We start from the raw sequence: 20,593 nt of genomic DNA, 5'->3' as shown, positions 1-20,593 counted from the left end.
TAGTTAGTCATCAATAAGAAAGTTTTTATAGCATTTTTGGCAATCAAAAATATCAATATTGCCCCACCATATTTTTTTTAGTATGCGGCCCTTGGTGCAAAAGGTTTGGACACCCCTGAAGTAAAATATTAGAATATCTCAAAATGAAAAAATATACTTAAAATATAAACACAATGTAGTTAGTTAATTAAAAATAAAATAATTCCAACTTATGAATTAATAAAAAAAAATAAAAAAAATTCTTAAATGTGTAACTGAACATGAACATTTTTGTACATTGGAAAAAAATATATATATATGTACTTAGTCATCAATAAGAAAGTTTTTATAGCATTTTTGGCAATCAAAAATATCAATATTGCACCCACATATTTTTTAGTATGATGGAAAAGGTTTGGACACCCCTGAACTACAATATTAAAAGCTCTCAAAATAAAAATATAAATATACTTCAAATATAAACGTAGTTTAGTTAGTTAATTAACAATAAAATAATTCTAACTTATGAATGAGAAAAAACAAATAAACTGGTAAACATGAATATTTTTATACATTTGAATTAAAACAAAACAAAAAAATATATATACTTAGTCATCAATAAGACAAAGTTTTTTCTAGCATTTTTTGTCAATAAAATATATCAATATGGCCCCCCACTTGGTGGAAAAGGTTTGGAACCCCCTCAAGTAAAGTACAGACATTTTTGGGATTTGAGCGTGGATATTAGAGCATAGAGATGGGCGGTATGGTCATTAGAGTATGGATGTGCGGATGGAAGCACAGTGGGGGGGAACAAAGACATGTTTATTATTTCAAGGTGGGTCTTTTACAGATTGCACATAAATGACACAGACTACAGCTTTAGCACGACGACAACACAACAACGCCAGCACGCGCATGCACAGACGACGCCGCTCGGAGACGAGCTGCACGCGCTCACTCCGGGCGGGACCAAAAGAGGATAGCGAGGTTGAAAGGGGGGGGGAAGGAGCAAGCGTAACACCGAGCAGCAGAATAAACAATAAATAGTTTCAGTGTGGACAATAAATATATATTATTCCTCATAATCACACACACACACACACACACACACACACACACATTCGTACATGTTGTTACAACAGTGGAACACAAGGGGGCGGTCTAGGTCACATGCAGACTGATATGTTACAAGTTCAACCTCCGTCTTGTAACCCCCACCGCCCCACCACCCGCTCTACTTGAGGTCGCCGGCGTCCCCCTGGATGGTCTTCTTGATGCGGAGCAGCATGGTGGTGAGCCACTGGTCCAGGCGGGACACCGAGTCGAAGTCCTTGACGGCCTCGGTGAACGCCTCGCTGTTCTGCTCCTCGTGGGCCTCCAGGAGTTTCTGTGCCAGGAACAAGCGGCGACGCCAGGGTTCAATCTCCGAGAGTCAACATCGGGACCTGATCTCGCGGGGTGCATAAAACCTTTTTTTTTACCTTTAAGAGTTTCAGCTCTCTTGAGTCTGAGAAGGCGGGAAACATCTCCTCGTACTTCTCGATGGCCAACTTCAAGGGAAACACACGCATTCAGTAGGGGGGCACAAAAATATAAAATATAAAAAATAAAAATAAAAAGGTACAATTATGCTTCGGGCCCCAATGTAGTTAAGATATGTAAAAGATAATTTTTTTCAGTGTTAAAAAAAAAAAAAAAAATTAATTAATTGCAATTCTTACCTGTAACAATTCTTAATCAATTAAAAAAAATCAAAAAGCGATAATTAAAAAAACAAAACAACCTAGCAACGAAGGACGTGATCATCGATCAGTGGGCGGGGCATGCTAACAGCCAATCAGGTGACAGTATCAACTATCATTTAGGATGATTCTTTGCATGGAGTGAGAATGAAAAGTCACCTGGACATTTTGGGGATTTTTTTTCCAAAGGGACCGTAGTCAGACCAATGTGGTCTGTAAATGATGCAAGGCAAGACCGCTAATACCACACCACCTTAGCCGCGCTCACCCTTTAGAGCACAGCTGTAACTTCCTGCCACTAAACCTGCAGAAAGTAGTTCCTCACAGTATTCTCTATGTTCACTATTTTCTTACACTTTATGAAGCATTTCTTACATATGCCCTATTTTAAGATCTTATTGTTAAACGTTTAATGTGGTTTTACTCTATTGTTGACATTGTTTGAGAGTTTTTCATGCTTGTGTTGACATTTCCTTTCTGCCTTCATAGCTGAGGGATTGTAATCAGAGGAAGGTTACATTTCAAATACAAATGTTGACATTTCATATATTTCTCATAAAAATATCAACAGTTATCGATATTAAACCGCTATAAAACACTTATATGGTGCTAATCAAGATGTGTGTGGGATGAGCGCCCTCTACAGGCGAGACAGGTGAGAAGCGCGCCAGCATGGCGCAGAATAATAATAATGAATAATGATAATAATGATAATAATAATAATAATGATAATAAAGGACAAGCGGTAGAAAATGGATGGATGGATAATGATAATAATAATAATGATCATAATAATAATAGGCTCCAGCACCCCCCGCGACCCCAAAAGGGACAAGCGGTAGAAAATGGATGGATGAATGATAATAATAATAACAATAATAATGATAATAATAATAACTACAATAATAATAATAATTATAATAATGATAATAATAATAATAATAATAATGATAATAACAATAATAATAATAATGGTAATAAAGGACAAGAGGTAGAAAATGGATGGATGGATAATGATAATAATAATAATGATAATAATAATAATACTAAAGCTAATAATAATAATACAAATAATAACAATAATAATTATTATTATAATAACAAAATTATTGATGATAATAATAATAATGATAATAATAATAATAATAATGATAATAATAATAATAACAATAATGATAATAAAGGACAAGCGGTAGAAAATAGATGGATGGATGGATAATAATAACAATAATAATAATGATAATAATAAAAACAACAACAACAATAATAATAATAATTATTATAATAATAATATTAATGATGATAATAATAATAATAATAATGTTAATAAAGGACAAGCGGTAGAAATGGATGGATGGATAATGATAATAATAATAATACTAATGCTAATAATAATACAAAAACAATAACAATAATAATAATGCTAATAATAACAACAACAACAATAATAATTATTATTATAATAATAATATTAATGATGATAATAATAATAATGATAATGGTAATAATAATTATAATAATAATAATAATAACAACAATAATAGGACAAGCGGTAGACAATGGATGGATGGATGGATGGATAAGAATAACAATAATAATAATGATAGTAATAACAACAACAATAATAATACAAATTATTAATATAATAATAATATTAATGATGATAATAATAATTATAATGATAATAATCATTATGATAATAATAATAATAATGATGATAATAATAATAATAACAATAATAATAATTGATAATAAAGGATAAGCGGTAGAAAATGGATGGATGGATAATGATAATAATAATGAAAATAATAATAATAATGATAATGATAGTAATAGTAATAATGATAATAATAATAATAATAATAATGATAACAATAATAATAATGATAATAAAGGACAAGCGGTAGAAAATGGATGGATGATGATAATGGTAATAATAATGAAAATAATAATAATAATAATGATAGTAATAATAATAATGATAATAATAATAATAACAATAATGATAATAATGATGATAATAATAATAATAATAATGATAACAATAATGATAATAATAATAATAATAATAATGATAATATTAATAATAATAATAATGAAAATAATAATAATAATGATAATAATAATAATAATAAAAATAATAATAATAATAATATTAATAATAATAAAAGAAAATGGAGGAGTGGAAATTTCCTGACCTTGGCGTTGAGCTCGTCTACTATGAAGTGACACAGCGACGCCTTGAAGAAGTACTCCTTGGCGTTGTACTTCAGCAGAGGATTGTCCATGGTCCCCATGGCAACCTGCAATGTATTCTTGTCAATCTCTTCCACTTCACCCTTTTTTTTAAACATTTGAGTCCTATTTAGTGTTTGCAGGTGAGTACGGACCTGCTCGTAGATCTCGATGGCTTTCTGGTACTGTTCCAGCTGGGCGCTGTAGTGGCCCACCTTCAGGAGACACTTGTTGGCCGAGCTGAAACGCACGCACACACAGAGGGTTCAAACCCGCCGGCTCGTGTCCGCGCGTCGCGCCGGAGTCTACCTGTTGGATTCCTCCCCTTTGTAGTAGTCGGCCGCCTGCTCGTAGTGGGCGATGGCCTGGAGGACGCGAGAGGGAGACGTCAAATACTGAGGTTGGCGAGACGCTGGAGTGTTCTGTTGCTTTTACCTTCTCGATGTCCACCAGCTCCGACTCGTAAACCTCCGCTATGGTGATGTGGTGCTTGGCTGCGATGGTGAAGCGACCCTAAGACACCAGGAGAGGGGACAAGAAGAAGAACATTGATCCCTGTTGAGTTATTTTATCGATACTTCAGGAGAAGAAATATCATTTTAGTAAATTCTTGTCCAACAATTTTAGTCCAAGAATTTTTTCTGTGGTTGATGCTGTATTACTGCCTCTCACCAATGTTTAACATAAAACACTCCTGTTGACAATCACATTGTTTTCATCTTCCAGGCCACTTTGCTCCTGTCTTTACCTTCCAAGTGTCATGTCTTTTGATCATGTTTTGTTTGGCTGTTATGTTTGGTTTTTGGACTCTTTTAGTTTCTGTTTACGCTCCCTTGTTTTTGTCACCATAGCAACCCATTAGTTTTCACCTGATTCATTTGGACTCACGCACCTGTTGCCAATCACGTTACTATTATCTAAGCCTGTCATTTTCTGTTGGTCGGTCTGGCGACATTACCTCTGATACCCATGCTACCCAATGATACCCTTGATATCATAGTCCAGGGGCGGCAACCCGCGGCTCCGGAGCTGCATGCGGCTCTTTGATCACTCTGATGCGGCTCAGCTGCATACTTGCCGCCCCCACCCCAACCCTGCTCCCTCACACCTTTTTATAGTCAGAATAAATCATGTATTTACCTTCAAGCCATGTCCAATCCAGTCCATTTGCACCACGGGAAAACAATCCACGAAGGAAACTGTGTAATAATCCACGTCATGACACCAAGACATATAAAAGTCTGGAAGTTTCTTCTTCTTCTCTGTAAACCTGTCCTAAAAAACGTTTCTTCCCCCAGGCTATCAATCTGAGGAACTCTAAAACAACTCTGGAACTAATCTGTCACTAACTCATACTCACGTCATCGTCTCTTTGCTTTAGCTCTAATCACCAATGCACTGTTATTTATTTGAGTTATATCAATACTTGTTTATATTTTTAGTTCATCGTTAATATTGATTGTCTACGCTTAACAGTCTATCAGGACGTTTCTTTGTTGAGTCGGAAAAAAACGCCAAAAATACGTCGATATCTGATTTTTTTTCCAGTATCATCATGGTTTCGGTCAGTCCTGGTTTACAATGTGATTTAAAAAAATATGTGTTTTTCAGATGTGGTCCGTATAGGCCGCAGTGGTACTCAATTGTAACACACTTTTCCACCACTTGGGGCAGTCATGACAATATCAAACAAGGGAAGAAGTCGAGAGCTAAAGTCAGAAAGAAGTTTCTTGAGCGCAGAAATTAAGACAGAAGTGGTGAAGCCCTATTTTTATTTGCACTTTCATTTTATTGACAGTTTACTTAAAAAACATTTAGACACTTAATAACTACGTGCAATATAAAGTACTGTATATATGAAACTAGTCATGATACAGGTGCGCCTGCAGGGGGCGGGGCTTACCATGTCGGTGTAGATGTCGATGGCCTGATTTAGACAGTTGATGGCCTCTGTCAGGAGACACACACACACACACACACACGCACACGCACACGCACAAAAAAAAAAGTGTTTGCATAAAAAACAAAAACAAATGTAAGTGCAAATAGTGAAGAAGGATGATGTCACCTTGTGGGTCGGCCTTCTTGTAAGCGTTGCCTGCATCCACGAAGCTGGTGGCAGAGTCCAGTTTGTTCTGAAGCTGCATGTGGAGCCGGGCCGCCTGGCAGAACGCGTTCCCGGCAGCTACACACACACACACACACACACACACACACACACACACACACACACACACACACAGTGCCATGTTGGCATTTTTTCCATAATTTGAGTTGATTTATTTTGGAAAACCTTGTTACATTGTTTAATGCATCCAGCGGGGCATCACAACAAAATTAGGCATAATAATGTGTTAATTCCACAACTGTATATATCGGTATCGGTTGATATCGGAATCGGTAATTAAGAGTTGGACAATATCGGAAAATCGGCAAAAAGACCATTATTGGACATCTCTAATGTAAATATATATATATATATATATATATATATATATATATATATACATATATATATACACATATATATATACACATATATATATATACACATATATATATATATATATATATATATATATGTGTATATATATATTTTTTTCCGTCAACGACTATCGTAACGATTAGTCGGATAATAAAGCGTAAACATATTTAATGGTTCTAATTTTTTCATCCACTTCTAAATGCAGCTTAAGTTATTTTAGGGATGTGCTTACTAACAACAAATATGACTAATTCACTCATAAATATTTATTTACACTGTAACTTCTTCTGTTACAAAAATTAAAATGACTATTAAAATGTTTCAATTAAAAAGAGAGGAAAGGCAAACTGTTAAAAAACCCAAAAAACAATTAACCCTGTTTATGCATTTAAAAACAGTTAAAATAGCAGCAAATGAAAACAACGAAACACAAAATCGAACTTTCTCTAAAAAAACCCATTTTGTGATGTTTAAAAAGCTACACACTGGTATATTGATTATTGATTAACATTTGGCAGTTTCAGCACTCTAATAGACTCAATGTGTAGAATTATATTTTGGATTAATTCTTACAATGTTGGCTATTTAATAGATTATATGTTTAATCTAATGATACCTCACCATCGGTGTCTGTCTGTCTTGCTGTGTGTGTGTTCTTGTATTTCTACCCTTCTTGAGACATCAACACGGAAAAGTAGCTTCCATATGAGGAGGTGTGAATAAGTGATGACATAAATCATCGTCCTAATACGGAAAACCATTGCATCTAATAGAGAATGTCTCATTTGCACCCCTGGTGGTGAAATCTACCAAAATTAGGGTAGGAGGGATTTTTCAAATTGACTGTGTGTCGGTTTAAAAAGTGCCAACATATGAAATATGTTTCAACATATGAAATAACAAGTGTGTGTAAAAATTTGAAGTGCTCCCCCTCTGGCCAACATATGTAATAACAAGTGTGTGTAAGTAATTGAAATGCGCCCCCTTTGGTCAAAATGAATAAAAAAAAAAAAAAAAAAAAGTATATATATATATATATATATATGTGTGTGTGTGTGTGTATAAAGAGACATACTGTAATAACTTGAAGTAAATAATGAAGATTAAAAACTATCCATCCATCCATCCATCCATCTTCTTCCGCTTATCCGAGGTCGGGTCGCGGGGGCAGCAGCTTAAGCAGGGAAGCCCAGACTTCCCTCTCCCCAGCCACTTCGTCCAGCTCCCCCCGGGGGATCCCGAGGCGTTCCCAGGCCAGCCGGGCGAGATAGTCTTCCCAGCGTGTCCTGGGTCTTCCCCGTGGCCTCCTACCGGTCGGACGTGCCCGAAACACCTTCCTAGGGAGGCGTTCGGGTGGCATCCTGACCAGATGCCCGAACCACCTCATCTGGCTCCTCTTGATGTGGAGGAGCAGCGGCTTTACTTTGAGCTCCCCCCGAATGACAGAGCTTCTCACCCTATCTCTAAGGGAGAGCCCCGCCACTCGGCGGAGGAAACTCATTTCGGCCGCTTGTACCCGTGATCTTGTCCTTTCGGTCATGACCCAAAGCTCATGACCATAGGTGAGGATGGGAACGTAGATCGACCGGTAAATCGAGAGCTTTGCCTTCCGGCTCAGCTCCTTCTTCACCACAATGGATCGATACAGCGTCCGCATTACTGAAGACGCCGCACCGATCCGCCTGTCGATCTCACGATCCACTCTTCCCCCACTCGTGAACAAGACTCCGAGGTACTTGAACTCCTCCACTTGGGGCAAGATCTCCTCCCCAACCCGGAGATGGCACTCCACCCTTTTCCGGGAGAGAACCATGGACTCGGACTTGGAGGTGCTGATTCCCATCCCAGTCGCTTCACACTCGGCTGCGAACCGATCCAGTGAGAGCTGAAGATCTTGGCCGGAGGAAGCCATCAGGACCACATCATCTGCAAACAGCAGAGACCTAATCCTGCAGCCACCAAACCAGATCCCCTCAACGCCCTGACTGCGCCTAGAAATTCTGTCCATAAAGGTTATGAACAGAATCGGTGACAAAGGGCAGCCTTGGCGGAGTCCAACCCTCACTGGAAACGTGTCCGACTTACTGCCGGCAATGCGGACCAAGCTCTGACACTGATTATACAGGGAGCGAACTGCCACAATAAGACAGTCCGTTACCCCATACTCTCTGAGCACTCCCCACAGGACTTCCCGGGGTACACGGTCGAATGCCTTCTCCAAGTCCACAAAGCACATGTAGACTGGTTGGGCAAACTCCCATGCACCCTCAAGGACCCTGCCGAGAGTATAGAGCTGGTCCACAGTTCCACGACCAGGACGAAAACCACACTGTTCCTCCTGAATCCGAGGTTCGACTATCCGGCGTAGCCTCCTCTCCAGTACACCTGAATAGACCTTACCGGGAAGGCTGAGGAGTGTGATCCCACGATAGTTGGAACACACCCTCCGGTTCCCCTTCTTAAAGAGAGGAACCACCACCCCAGTCTGCCAATCCAGAGGTACCGCCCCCGATGTCCACGCGATGTTGCAGAGTCTTGTCAACCAAGACAGCCCCACAACATCCAGAGCCTTAAGGAACTCCGGGCGGATCTCATCCACCCCCGGGGCCTTGCCACCGAGGAGCTTTTTAACTACCTCGGCAACCTCAGCCCCAGAAATAGGAGAGCCCACCACAGATTCCCCAGACCCTGCTTCCTCATAGGAAGACGTGCTGGTAGGATTGAGGAGGTCTTCGAAGTATTCCCTCCACCGATCCACAACATCCGCAGTCGAGGTCAGCAGAGCACCATCCCCACCATACACGATGTTGACACTGCACTGCTTCCCCTTCCTGAGGCGGCGGATGGTGGTCCAGAATTGCTTCGAAGCCGTCCGGAAGTCTTTTTCCATGGCCTCCCCGAACTCCTCCCATGTCCGAGTTTTTGCCTCCGCGACCGCTGAAGCCGCACACCGCTTGACCTGTCGGTACCTGTCTGCTGCCTCAGGAGTCCTATGAGCCAAAAGAACCCGATAGGACTCCTTCTTCAGCCTGACGGCATCCCTCACCGCCGGCGTCCACCAACGGGTTCTAGGATTACCGCCACGACAGGCACCAACTACCTTGCGGCCACAGCTCCAATCGGCCGCCTCGACAATAGAGGTACGGAACATCGTCCACTCGGACTCAATGTCCAGCACCTCCCTCGTGACATGTTCAAAGTTCTTCCGGAGGTGGGAATTGAAACTCTCTCTGACAGGAGACTCTGCCAGGTGTTCCCAGCAAACCCTCACAATGCGTTTGGGCCTGCCAGGTCTGTCCGGCATCCTCCCCCACCATCGCAGCCAACTCACCACCGGGTGGTGATCGGTAGAAAGCTCCGCCCCTCTCTTCACCCGAGTGTCCAAAACATGAGGCCGCAAATCCGATGACACAACTACAAAGTCGATCATGGAACTGCGGCCTAGGGTGTCCTGGTGCCAAGTGCACATATGGACACCCTTATGTTTGAACATGGTGTTTGTTATCGACAATCTGTGACGAGCACAAAAGTCCAATAACAGAACACCACTCGGGTTCAGATCCGGGCGGCCATTCTTCCCAATCACACCTCTCCAGGTTTCACTGTCGCTGCCAACATGAGCGTTGAAGTCCCCCAGTAGAACGAGGGAATCACCCGGGGGAGCACTCTCCAGTACTCCCTCGAGTGAATCCAAAAAGGGTGGGTACTCTGAGCTGCCGTTTGGCGCGTAAACGCAAACAACAGTCAGGACCCGTCCCCCCACCCGAAGGCGGAGGGAAGCTACCCTCTCGTCCACCGGGTTGAACTCCAACGTGCAGGCTTTGAGCCGAGGGGCAACAAGAATTGCCACCCCGGCCCGTCGCCTCTCACTGCCGGCAACGCCAGAGTGGAAGAGAGTCCAGCCCCTCTCAAGAGATCTGGTTCCAGAGCCCTTGCTGTACGTCGAAGTGAGTCCGACTATATTTAGCCGGAACTTCTCCACCTCACGCACTTGCTCAGGCTCCTTCCCACCCAGCGAAGTGACGTTCCACGTCAGATTAAAAACTAATTACAAACAAAAACTAAACTTTTTTTTTTTTACTAAAAGCTTAAATTTTTTATATTTGCAAAGTATATATTATTAATGTTGTAAATAAAAATATTTATATATCTAGAAAGGGTGGTCCTAAAGAGGTAGGAATTTTTCAGAGGTCTCAAGAAGGTAACAAATAACAAAATGTGTGTGTGTGTGTGTGTGTTCTAACCTTTCCAGTTCTTGGCCATCTTGAACATGTTGGCTGCTCTGGCGTACATCTCGCAGGCGTCCTCCACCTTGTGGTTGCCACTGCAACACACGTACAAAAACACTCATTGGACCGCCGCTGACAGTCGCGCTCTTATTTTGAAGTTCAAACAGACGTCATCCGCTCACGTCCAAAAGTAGGCTGCTGTAGAAGAAAACAGATGTGACCCGCAAAACCCTCATTCAATATTTCAGTTCAAACCTTATTATGGGTCAGAGACTATGTCTAGTCTTGCACCCATCACTGCTAATCATGCTTTCCCTCCCTCTGTCTTCTTATGGTGGTCACGTCTGGGGATGAACATCCATCCATCCATCCATCCATCTTCTTCCGCTTATCCGAGGTCGGGTCGCGGGGGCAGCAGCCTAAGCAGGGAAGCCCAGACTTCCCTCTCCCCAGCCACTTCGTCCAGCTCTTCCTGTGGGACCCCGAGGCGTTCCCAGGCCAGCCGGGAGACATAGTCTTCCCAACGTGTCCTGGGTCTTCCCCGCGGCCTCCTACCGGTCGGACGTGCCCTAAACACCTCCCTAGGGAGGCGTTCGGGTGGCATCCTGACCAGATGCCCGAACCACCTCATCTGGCTCCTCTCGATGTGGAGGAGCAGCGGCTTTACTTTGAGCTCCTCCCGGGGATGAACAACATTAAAGATTTATACATTGACACTTTCGCCTCTTTCCAGCAACTTTGTGATACATAAAAACCGAAAATTAAAACTGAAAATCGCAAGAAGAAGTTAGTAGGGATAAAAAGATTCTGGGGAAGTTATGTGATAAACAGGAGGGAAATGTTATAATAATTATGTATATATTATCACACTAACTTTAGTATGCTTAAAGTCCGTTGCTTTAGTTATTTAGCTATTGTGCTCAAGTTTTACTTTTTCTAATGTGAGCAAGGGCAAATACTTCTTGTCTGAGGGGTGGCCTCAGCTGTAGATGTTATCTTTGTTTGAGCCCGCCAACAGCCAAGGACTTCAACCGACTTCAGCGAACATGGGATGACGGCACACGGACGAGGCAGAGACTTCAAGGACCTCAACAAGATAAGATTCCAACACGCAGACGAAGCGGTGACGGGGCGAAAGCACAAGGCTCCCAGAACATTCCGTCTCGTATCGCGCATCCTGGACCTGCTTTGCATAAAATATGTGACTACTCCTTTTAGAGGCGGCCTTAGTATTGTTGACTGTGGAACTCCTGAATAAAAAGAGAGACGCAAGAGCTGGACCTTAGAGCGTAGGGCGAGACTGTGACTAAGGGTCCGGCTCCATGCGTTCTCCGCATGAGCTAAATTGAACTCTGTCTCTGATTGATTCCTTGCTTCTTGTCTGATTAATAGATGTCATCAGTGTTTGAACCTGACACATTTTCACTCCTTAATCAACACATTTAAAGATATCTACAGTTTGGTCCGTAAGACTTTCCCCAGGTTTCCAAACTTACCGACTGACAGCTTTGGATGTTTTTTCCACACCACTTCCAACTTCAAAAAGATCAATTACACGTGTTTACAATCACATTTTTCATTTACGCCCTGAATCTCTGAATTCACGAGGGCGACTTAAGAGTGACCCAGTCCGAGGAAAGTCCATAAGTCCTCTATTTGTGCTAGACACAGCCTTATCAAGCTAATACAAAACTCAAAACCAGTGAAGTTGTCACGTTGTGTAAATGGTAAATAAAAACAGAATACAATGATTTGTAAATCCTTATATTCAATTGAATAGACTGCAAAGACAAGATATTTAATGTTCACACTGGAAAACGTTGTTATTTTTTGCAAATATTAGCTCATTTGGAATTCGATGCCTGCAACATGTTTCAAAAAAGCTGGCACAAGTGGCAAAAAAGACTGAGAACGTTGAGTAATGCTCGTCAAACACTTATTTGGAACATCCCACAGGGGAACAGGCTAATTGGGAACAGGTGGGTGCCATGAATGGGTATAAAAGCAGCTTCCATGAAGTGCTCAGTCATTCACAAACAAAGACTGGGCGAGGGTCACGACTTTGTCAACAAAGGCGTGAGCAAATTGTTTAAGAACAACATTTCTCAACCAGCTATTGCAAGGAATTTAGGGATTTCACCATCTACGGTCCATAATATCATCAAAAATTTCAGAGAATCTGGAGAAATCACTGCACATAAGCAGCAAGGCTGAAAACCAACATTGAATGCCTGTGACCTTCGATCCCTCAGGCGGTACTGCATCAAAAAGCGACATCAGTGTGTAAAGGATATCACCACATGGGCTTAGGAACACTTCAGAAAACCACTGTCAGTAACTACAGTTGGTCGCTACATCTGTAAGTGCAAGTTAAAACTCTACTATGCAAAGCCAAAGCCATTTATCAACAACACCCAGAAACGGCGCCGGCTTCGTTGGGCCCGAGCTCATCTAAGATGGACTGATGCAAAGCGGAAAAGTGTTCTGTGGTCTGACGAGTCCAAATTTCAAATTGTTTTTGGAAACTGTGGATGTCGTGTCCTCCGGACCAAAGAGGAAAAGAACCATCCGGATTGTTATATTGTTATATATATAAATTGAAAATCATATATGAAAATTGATTTTTGTAAAACAAAAAAAATGTTTTTGTTCAAAAGGACCAATAAAAGTTCCAGTTTGAAATAACTGTGATTTTCTGTCAATTATTCATTGGCTAAAGGGTCATATTATGATTATTTTCTACATGTAAAGACTTCCTTGTGTTCTACATAACATGTAATGGTGGTTCTTTGCTCAAAATGATGCAAATATTATGTTTTACAGATAATCTTCAAGCCGCTTTCTGACCGTCTCTTCAGGACGCGCCGTTTTGTGGGCGAGCCTTATTTACCCCCACCTACAGGCCACGCTCACTTCGACTGTGTCTTCTCCCCGTCATCTATGTTGAAGCTTTTAGCGCGTCCATAGCGAGTCTACTGACAGATATATTTTGAAAATTCCTAGCACCAACACCGATTGTGATATCAATCGGGATCGGACAATCTCGATTAATTTTTTGCCATGTCACCCAGCCCTGGTTCTAAATATGTTCATCCATCCATCTTCTTCCGCTTATCCGAGGTCGGGCTGCGGGGGCAGCAGCCTAAGCAGAGAAGCCCAGACTTCCCTCTCCCCAGCCACTTCGTCCAGCTCCTCCTGGGGGATCCCGAGGCGTTCCCAGGCCAGCCGGGAGACATACAGTAGTCTTCCCCGTGGCCTCCTACCCGGTCAGACGTGCCCTAAACACCTCCCTAAGGAGGCGTTCGGGTGGCATCCTGACCAGATGCCCGAACTAAATATGTTCATCCCATCTTTAAAAAAAGTCCAAAATCCATATTAGTTTTTCACAAAAAGCTGCTTCCAACCGAACCCACGCAAAGATGACTTTTCAGTGCATGTAAACATAATAAAGTGTGTTGCGTTTAGGGTGGCACGGGGGCCCAGAATTTGGTGCTACATACGGCCCTGAAAGCGAAGAGAGGGTCAGACTTGATCCAGAAAAAGCAGACATGCTCATTTTTTTGAAGAAAAATTGTTGATTGATGACTGTTGCGTTCTTAGTGTCATAGTGTGTGTAGTTAGTATGTTCCAATAGCTGTAGTTAGTATGTTCCAATAGCTGTAGTTAGTATGTTCCAATAGCTGTAGTTAGTATGTTCCAATAGCTGTAGTTAGTATGTTCCAATAGCAGCAGAAGTGCACTTTTTGGAGAGCTGTATTATTTCCAGTTTTGTGCCCAAGGGACTGATTATATTGAACACTATATTATTATTTATACACCTATAGTGATCACAGAGACAGGTTGTTTTTGTGTTACTGTATATATTTGTTTTTCTGAAAAATCCCACTTAATATACTTTGGGTAACAACAGTCAATATTTATTTTTATTTTTTTATTTTTTTAGGGGGGTAACAGTCTATATTTATTTATTTATTAGATTTAATTGTTTTCTTATATAATAAAAGTGAGCTTTTGTTAAACCAAATATTGTGTGTTTTTTTCCATATACAACAACCTATCTGGATTTGATAAGAGAATCGATAAGGAATCGGTTCGATAAGAGGATTCGATAATGGGCTCGAACTCGATAATTTCTTATCAAACATCATCCCTAGTACTAACACTGATTGTGATATCGGGATCGGATGACATGAAAAAAATGAACCGATCTTTTTTAATTTTTTGCCATGTCACCCAGCCCTGGTTCTAAATAAGTTCATCCCATCTTTTAAAAAAAGTCTAAAATCCATATTAGTTTTTCACAAAAAGCTGCTTCCCACCAAACCCACGCAAAGATGACTTTTCAGTGCATGTAAACATAATAAAGTGTGTTGCGTTTAGGGGGGCACGGGGGCCCAGAATTTGGTGCTACATACGGCCATGAAAGCGAAGAGAGGGTCAGGCTTGATCCAGAAAAAGCAGACATGCAAATTTTTTTTTAAGAATTGTTGATTGATGCCTGTTGCGTTCTTAGTGTCATAGTGTGTGTAGTTAGTATGTTCCAATAGCTGTAGTTAGTATGTTCCAATAGCTGTAGTTAGTATGTTCCAATAGCTGTAGTTAGTATGTTCCAATAGCTGTAGTTAGTATGTTCCAATAGCTGTAGTTAGTATGTTCCAATAGCTGTAGTTAGTATGTTCCAATAGCTGTAGTTAGTATGTTCCAATAGCAGCAGAAGTGCACTTTTTGGAGAGCTGTATTATTTTCAGTTTTGTGCCCAAGGGACTGATTTTATTTAACACTATATTATTCTTTATACACCTATAGTGATCACAGAGACAAGTTGTTTTTTGTGTTACTGTATATATTTGTTTTTCTGAAAAATCCCACTTAATATACTTTGGGTAACAACAGTCAATATTTATTTATTTTTATTTTATTTTTTTAGGGGCGTAACAGTCAATATTTATTAGATTTAATTTTTTTCTTATATAATAAAAGTGAGCTTTTGTTAAACCAAATATTGTGTGTTTTTTCCATATACAACAACCTATCTGGACTCGATAAGAGAATCGATAAGGAATCGGGTCGATAAGAGGATTCGATAATGGGTTCAAACTCGATAATTTCTTATCAAACACCATCCCTAACCAACACTGATTGTGATAAAAAAATGAACCGATCTTTTTTAATTTTTTGCCATGTCACCCAGCCCGGGTTCTAAATAAGTTCATCCCATCTTTAAAAAAAAAGTCTAAAATCCATATTAGTTTTTCACAAAAAAGCTGCTTCCAACCAAACCCACGCAAAGATGACTTTTCAGTGCATGTAAACATAATAAAGTGTGTTGCGTTTAGGGGGGCACGGGGCCCCAGAATTTGGTGCTACATACGGCCCTGAAAGCGAAGAGAGGGTCAGACTTGATCCAGAAAAAGCAGACATGCTCATTTTTTTGAAGAACAATTGTTGATTGATGACTGTTGCGTTCATAGTGTCATAGTGTGTGTAGTTAGTATGTTCTAATAGCTGTAGTTAGTATGTTCCAATAGCTGTAGTTAGTATGTTCCAATAGCTGTAGTTAGTATGTTCCAATAGCTGTAGTTAGTATGTTCCAATAGCTGTAGTTAGTATGTTCCAATAGCTGTAGTTAGTATGTTCCAATAGCTGTAGTTAGTATGTTCCAATAGCTGTAGTTAGTATGTTCCAATAGCTGTAGTTAGTATGTTCCAATAGCTGTAGTTAGTATGTTCCAATAGCTGTAGTTAGTATGTTCCAATAGCTGTAGTTAGTATGTTCCAATAGCTGTAGTTAGTATGTTCCAATAGCAGCAGAAGTGCACTTTTTGGAGAGCTGTATTATTTTCAGTTTTGTGCCCAAGGGACTGATTTTATTTAACACTATATTATTCTTTATACACCTATAGTGATCACAGAGACAAGTTGTTTTTTGTGTTACTGTATATATTTGTTTTTCTGAAAAATCCCACTTAATATACTTTGGGTAACAACAGTCAATATTTATTTATTTTTATTTTATTTTTTTAGGGGCGTAACAGTCAATATTTATTAGATTTAATTTTTTTCTTATATAATAAAAGTGAGCTTTTGTTAAACCAAATATTGTGTGTTTTTGTCCATATACAACAACTTATCTGGATTCGATAAGAGAATCGATAAGGATTTGGCTCGATAAGAGGATTCGATAATGGGCTCGAACTCGATAATTTCTTATCAAAAATCATCCCTAACCAACACTGATAGTGATATCGGGATCGGATGACATGAAAAAAATTAACCGATCTTTTTTAATTTTTTGCCATGTCACCCAGCCCTGGTTCTAAATAAGTTCATCCCATCTTTAAAAAAAAAGATGGGATATATATATATATATATAACAAAAGTGAGCTTTTGTTAAACCAAATATTGTGTGTTTTTTTCCATATACAACAACCTATCTGGATCCGATAAGAGAATCGATAAGGAATCGGTTCGATAAGTGGATTCGATAATGGGCTCAAACTCGATAATTTCTTATCAAACATCATCCCTAACCAACACTGATTGTGATATCGGGATCGGATGACATGAAAAAAATGAACCGATCTTTTTTAATTTTTTGCCATGTCACCCAGCCCTGGTTCTAAATAAGTTCATCCCATCTTTAAAAAAAAAGTCTAAAATCCATATTAGTTTTTCACAAAAAGCTGCTTCCCACCAAACCCACGCAAAGATGACTTTTCAGTGCATGTAAACATAATAAAGTGTGTTGCGTTTAGGGTGGCACGGAGGCCCAGAATTTGGTGCTACATACGGCCCTGAAAGCGAAGAGAGGGTCAGACTTGATCCAGAAAAAGCAGACATGCTAATTTTTTTGAGGAAGAATTGTTGATTGATGACTGTTGCGTTCTTAGTGTCATAGTGTGTGTAGTTAGTATGTTCCAATAGCTGTAGTTAGTATGTTCCAATAGCTGTAGTTAGTATGTTCCAATAGCTGTAGTTAGTATGTTCCAATAGCTGTAGTTAGTATGTTCCAATAGCTGTAGTTAGTATGTTCCAATAGCTGTAGTTAGTATGTTCCAATAGCAGCAGAAGTGCACTTTTTGGAGAGCTGTATTATTTTCAGTTTTGTGTCCCAGGGACTGATTATATTTAACACTATATTATTCTTTATACACCTATAGTGATCACAGAGACAGGTTGTTTTTTGTGTTACTGTATATATTTGTTTTTCTGAAAAATCCCACTTAATATACTTTGGGTAACAACAGTAAATATATTTTTTTTTTTTTTTTTTTTTTTAGGGGGGGTAACAGTCAATATTTATTTATTTATTAGATTTAATTTTTTTCTTATATAATAAAAGTGAGCTTTTGTTAAACCAAATATTGTGTGTTTTTTCCATATACAACAACCTATCTGGACTCGATAAGAGAATCGATAAGGAATCGGGTCGATAAGAGGATTCGATAATGGGTTCAAACTCGATAATTTCTTATCAAACACCATCCCTAACCAACACTGATTGTGATAAAAAAATGAACCGATCTTTTTTAATTTTTTGCCATGTCACCCAGCCCGGGTTCTAAATAAGTTCATCCCATCTTTAAAAAAAAAGTCTAAAATCCATATTAGTTTTTCACAAAAAAGCTGCTTCCAACCAAACCCACGCAAAGATGACTTTTCAGTGCATGTAAACATAATAAAGTGTGTTGCGTTTAGGGGGGCACGGGGCCCCAGAATTTGGTGCTACATACGGCCCTGAAAGCGAAGAGAGGGTCAGACTTGATCCAGAAAAAGCAGACATGCTCATTTTTTTGAAGAACAATTGTTGATTGATGACTGTTGCGTTCATAGTGTCATAGTGTGTGTAGTTAGTATGTTCTAATAGCTGTAGTTAGTATGTTCCAATAGCTGTAGTTAGTATGTTCCAATAGCTGTAGTTAGTATGTTCCAATAGCAGCAGAAGTGCACTTTTTGGAGAGCTGTATTATTTTCAGTTTTGTGCCCAAGGGACTGATTATATTTAACACTATATTATTATTTATACACCTATAGTGATCACAAAGACAGGTTGTTTTTAGTGTTACTGTATATATTTGTTTTTCTGAAAAATCCCACTTAATATACTTTGGGTAACAACAGTCAATATTTTTTTTTTTTTTTTTTTTTTTTTTTAGGGGGGTAACAGTCAATATTTATTTATTTATTATATATATTTTTTAATATATATATATATATATATATATATATATATATATATATATATATATATATATATATATATATATATATAATAAAAGTGAGCTTTTGTTAAACCAAATATTGTGTTTTTTTTTCCATATACAACAACCTATCTGGATTCGATAATAGAATCGATAAGGAATCGGTTCGATAAGAGGATTCGATAATGGGCTCGAACTCGATAATTTCTTATCAAACATTATCCCTAACCAACACTGATTGTGATATCGGGATCGGATGACATGAAAAAAATGAACCGATCTTTTTTAATTTTTTGCCATGTCACCCAGCCCTGGTTCTAAAGAAGTTCATCCCAGCTTTAAAAAAAAAAGTCTAAAATCCATATTAGTTTTTCACAAAAAAGCTGCTTCCCACCAAACCCACGCAAAGATGACTTTTCAGTGCATGTAAACATAATAAAGCGTGTTGCGTTTAGGGTGGCACGTGGGGCCAGGATCTGGTGCTAGGTACGCCCTTGCAGGAGATGTCATTTTAGCGCGATGCCAGTGAGGCTCTCCCCGCCCCTCTGCGTCTCCAGGCCGGCCTCGCATGCACCCATGTCCCGCATGGAGGCAGAGAAGGGCCGTGGGCTACGTCTTAATATGTTTGCTGAAGAGAACCACGCCAAAGACGCAATGTCACCGCCAGAGGTTGATCACGTGACGACGTGTCCGTTGATCAAAGATCGTTAATTGTTGCATCATCGTGATAAAACATCCCCCTCCCCATCCCCCCCACCAACACACACACGCATGATCATTTACCCGAACATTCCGCCGAGGAACGATCCCGAGGCTTTGACCTTCTTGTCGGCTTCGGCCATCAGCTGCATGGCCTCCTTCTCTTTGCCCGTGTTGTCCATGGTGGCGGGAAGGTTGCTGCTGTTGACGGGGAGGAAGAAGGCCGCGCGTCGAAGTTCCGCAGAGGATGGCGGGAGGATGGCGGGAGGCTAGCGAGTGCAACGGTGCTGATGCTGACACCAAGCTAGCGCACTTCTTCTTCGTCGTCTATGAGGGCGGCGACTCACGCTCGCCACCTGCTGGACACAAAGTTAGTGGCGGAGTAAACACAAATACAACAGCAACCACAATACTCGTTAAGTTATGATTGTCACACACACACACACTAGGTGTGGCAGAATTATTCTCTGCATTTGACCCATCACCCTTGATCACCCCCTGGGAGGTGAGGGGAGCAGTGAGCAGCAGCTGTGGCCGCGCCCGGGAATCATTTTTTGGTGATTTAACCCCCAATTCCAACTCTTGATGCTGAGTGTCAAGCAGGGAGGTAATAGGTCCCATTTCTATAGTCTTTGGTATGATTCGGCCGGGATTTGAACTCACAACCTACCGATCTCAGGGCGGACACTCTAACCACTAGGCCACTGATGTTTTTTCATATATATATATATATATATATATATATATATATATATATATATATGTATGTATGTGTGGGGAAAAAAAATCACAAGACTATTTCATCTCTACAGGCCTGTTTCATGAGGGGGGGTTCCCTCAATCATCATGATTGAGGGGACCCCCCCTCATGAAACAGGCCTGTAGAGATGAAATAGTCTTGTGATTTTTTTTTCCCACACATACATATATTGCGCTCTACTACGGTATCGAGCACTATTTTTTGGATAACCTTATTAAGACATATATATATATATATATATATATATATATATACCGGTAT

The 20,593-nt window shown here is 40.0% G+C and overlaps 1 protein-coding gene across 1 annotated transcript; it reads right to left on the bottom strand.

Moving 5' to 3' along the window:
- Positions 1 to 531: 531 nt before the first annotated feature.
- On the bottom strand, positions 532 to 19,894 carry napba (N-ethylmaleimide-sensitive factor attachment protein, beta a). The gene is made up of 10 exons (XM_061973476.1): positions 19,657 to 19,894; positions 10,689 to 10,768; positions 6,028 to 6,144; positions 5,863 to 5,909; positions 4,395 to 4,472; positions 4,269 to 4,324; positions 4,115 to 4,199; positions 3,923 to 4,027; positions 1,464 to 1,532; positions 532 to 1,369 (listed from the first exon to the last, which is right to left on the bottom strand). The coding sequence occupies exons 1-10, from the start codon at positions 19,752 to 19,754 to the stop codon at positions 1,217 to 1,219; spliced, it is 888 nt and encodes a 295-aa protein (XP_061829460.1). The 5' UTR covers positions 19,755 to 19,894; the 3' UTR covers positions 532 to 1,216.
- Between the last annotated feature and the right edge of the window lie 699 nt (positions 19,895 to 20,593).

The sequence above is a fragment of the Nerophis lumbriciformis genome, linkage group LG02 (genome assembly GCF_033978685.3).
Source record: "Nerophis lumbriciformis linkage group LG02, RoL_Nlum_v2.1, whole genome shotgun sequence".
Lineage (NCBI taxonomy): Eukaryota > Metazoa > Chordata > Actinopteri > Syngnathiformes > Syngnathidae > Nerophis > Nerophis lumbriciformis.
This window is presented reverse-complemented; position numbering and strand designations above follow the sequence as displayed.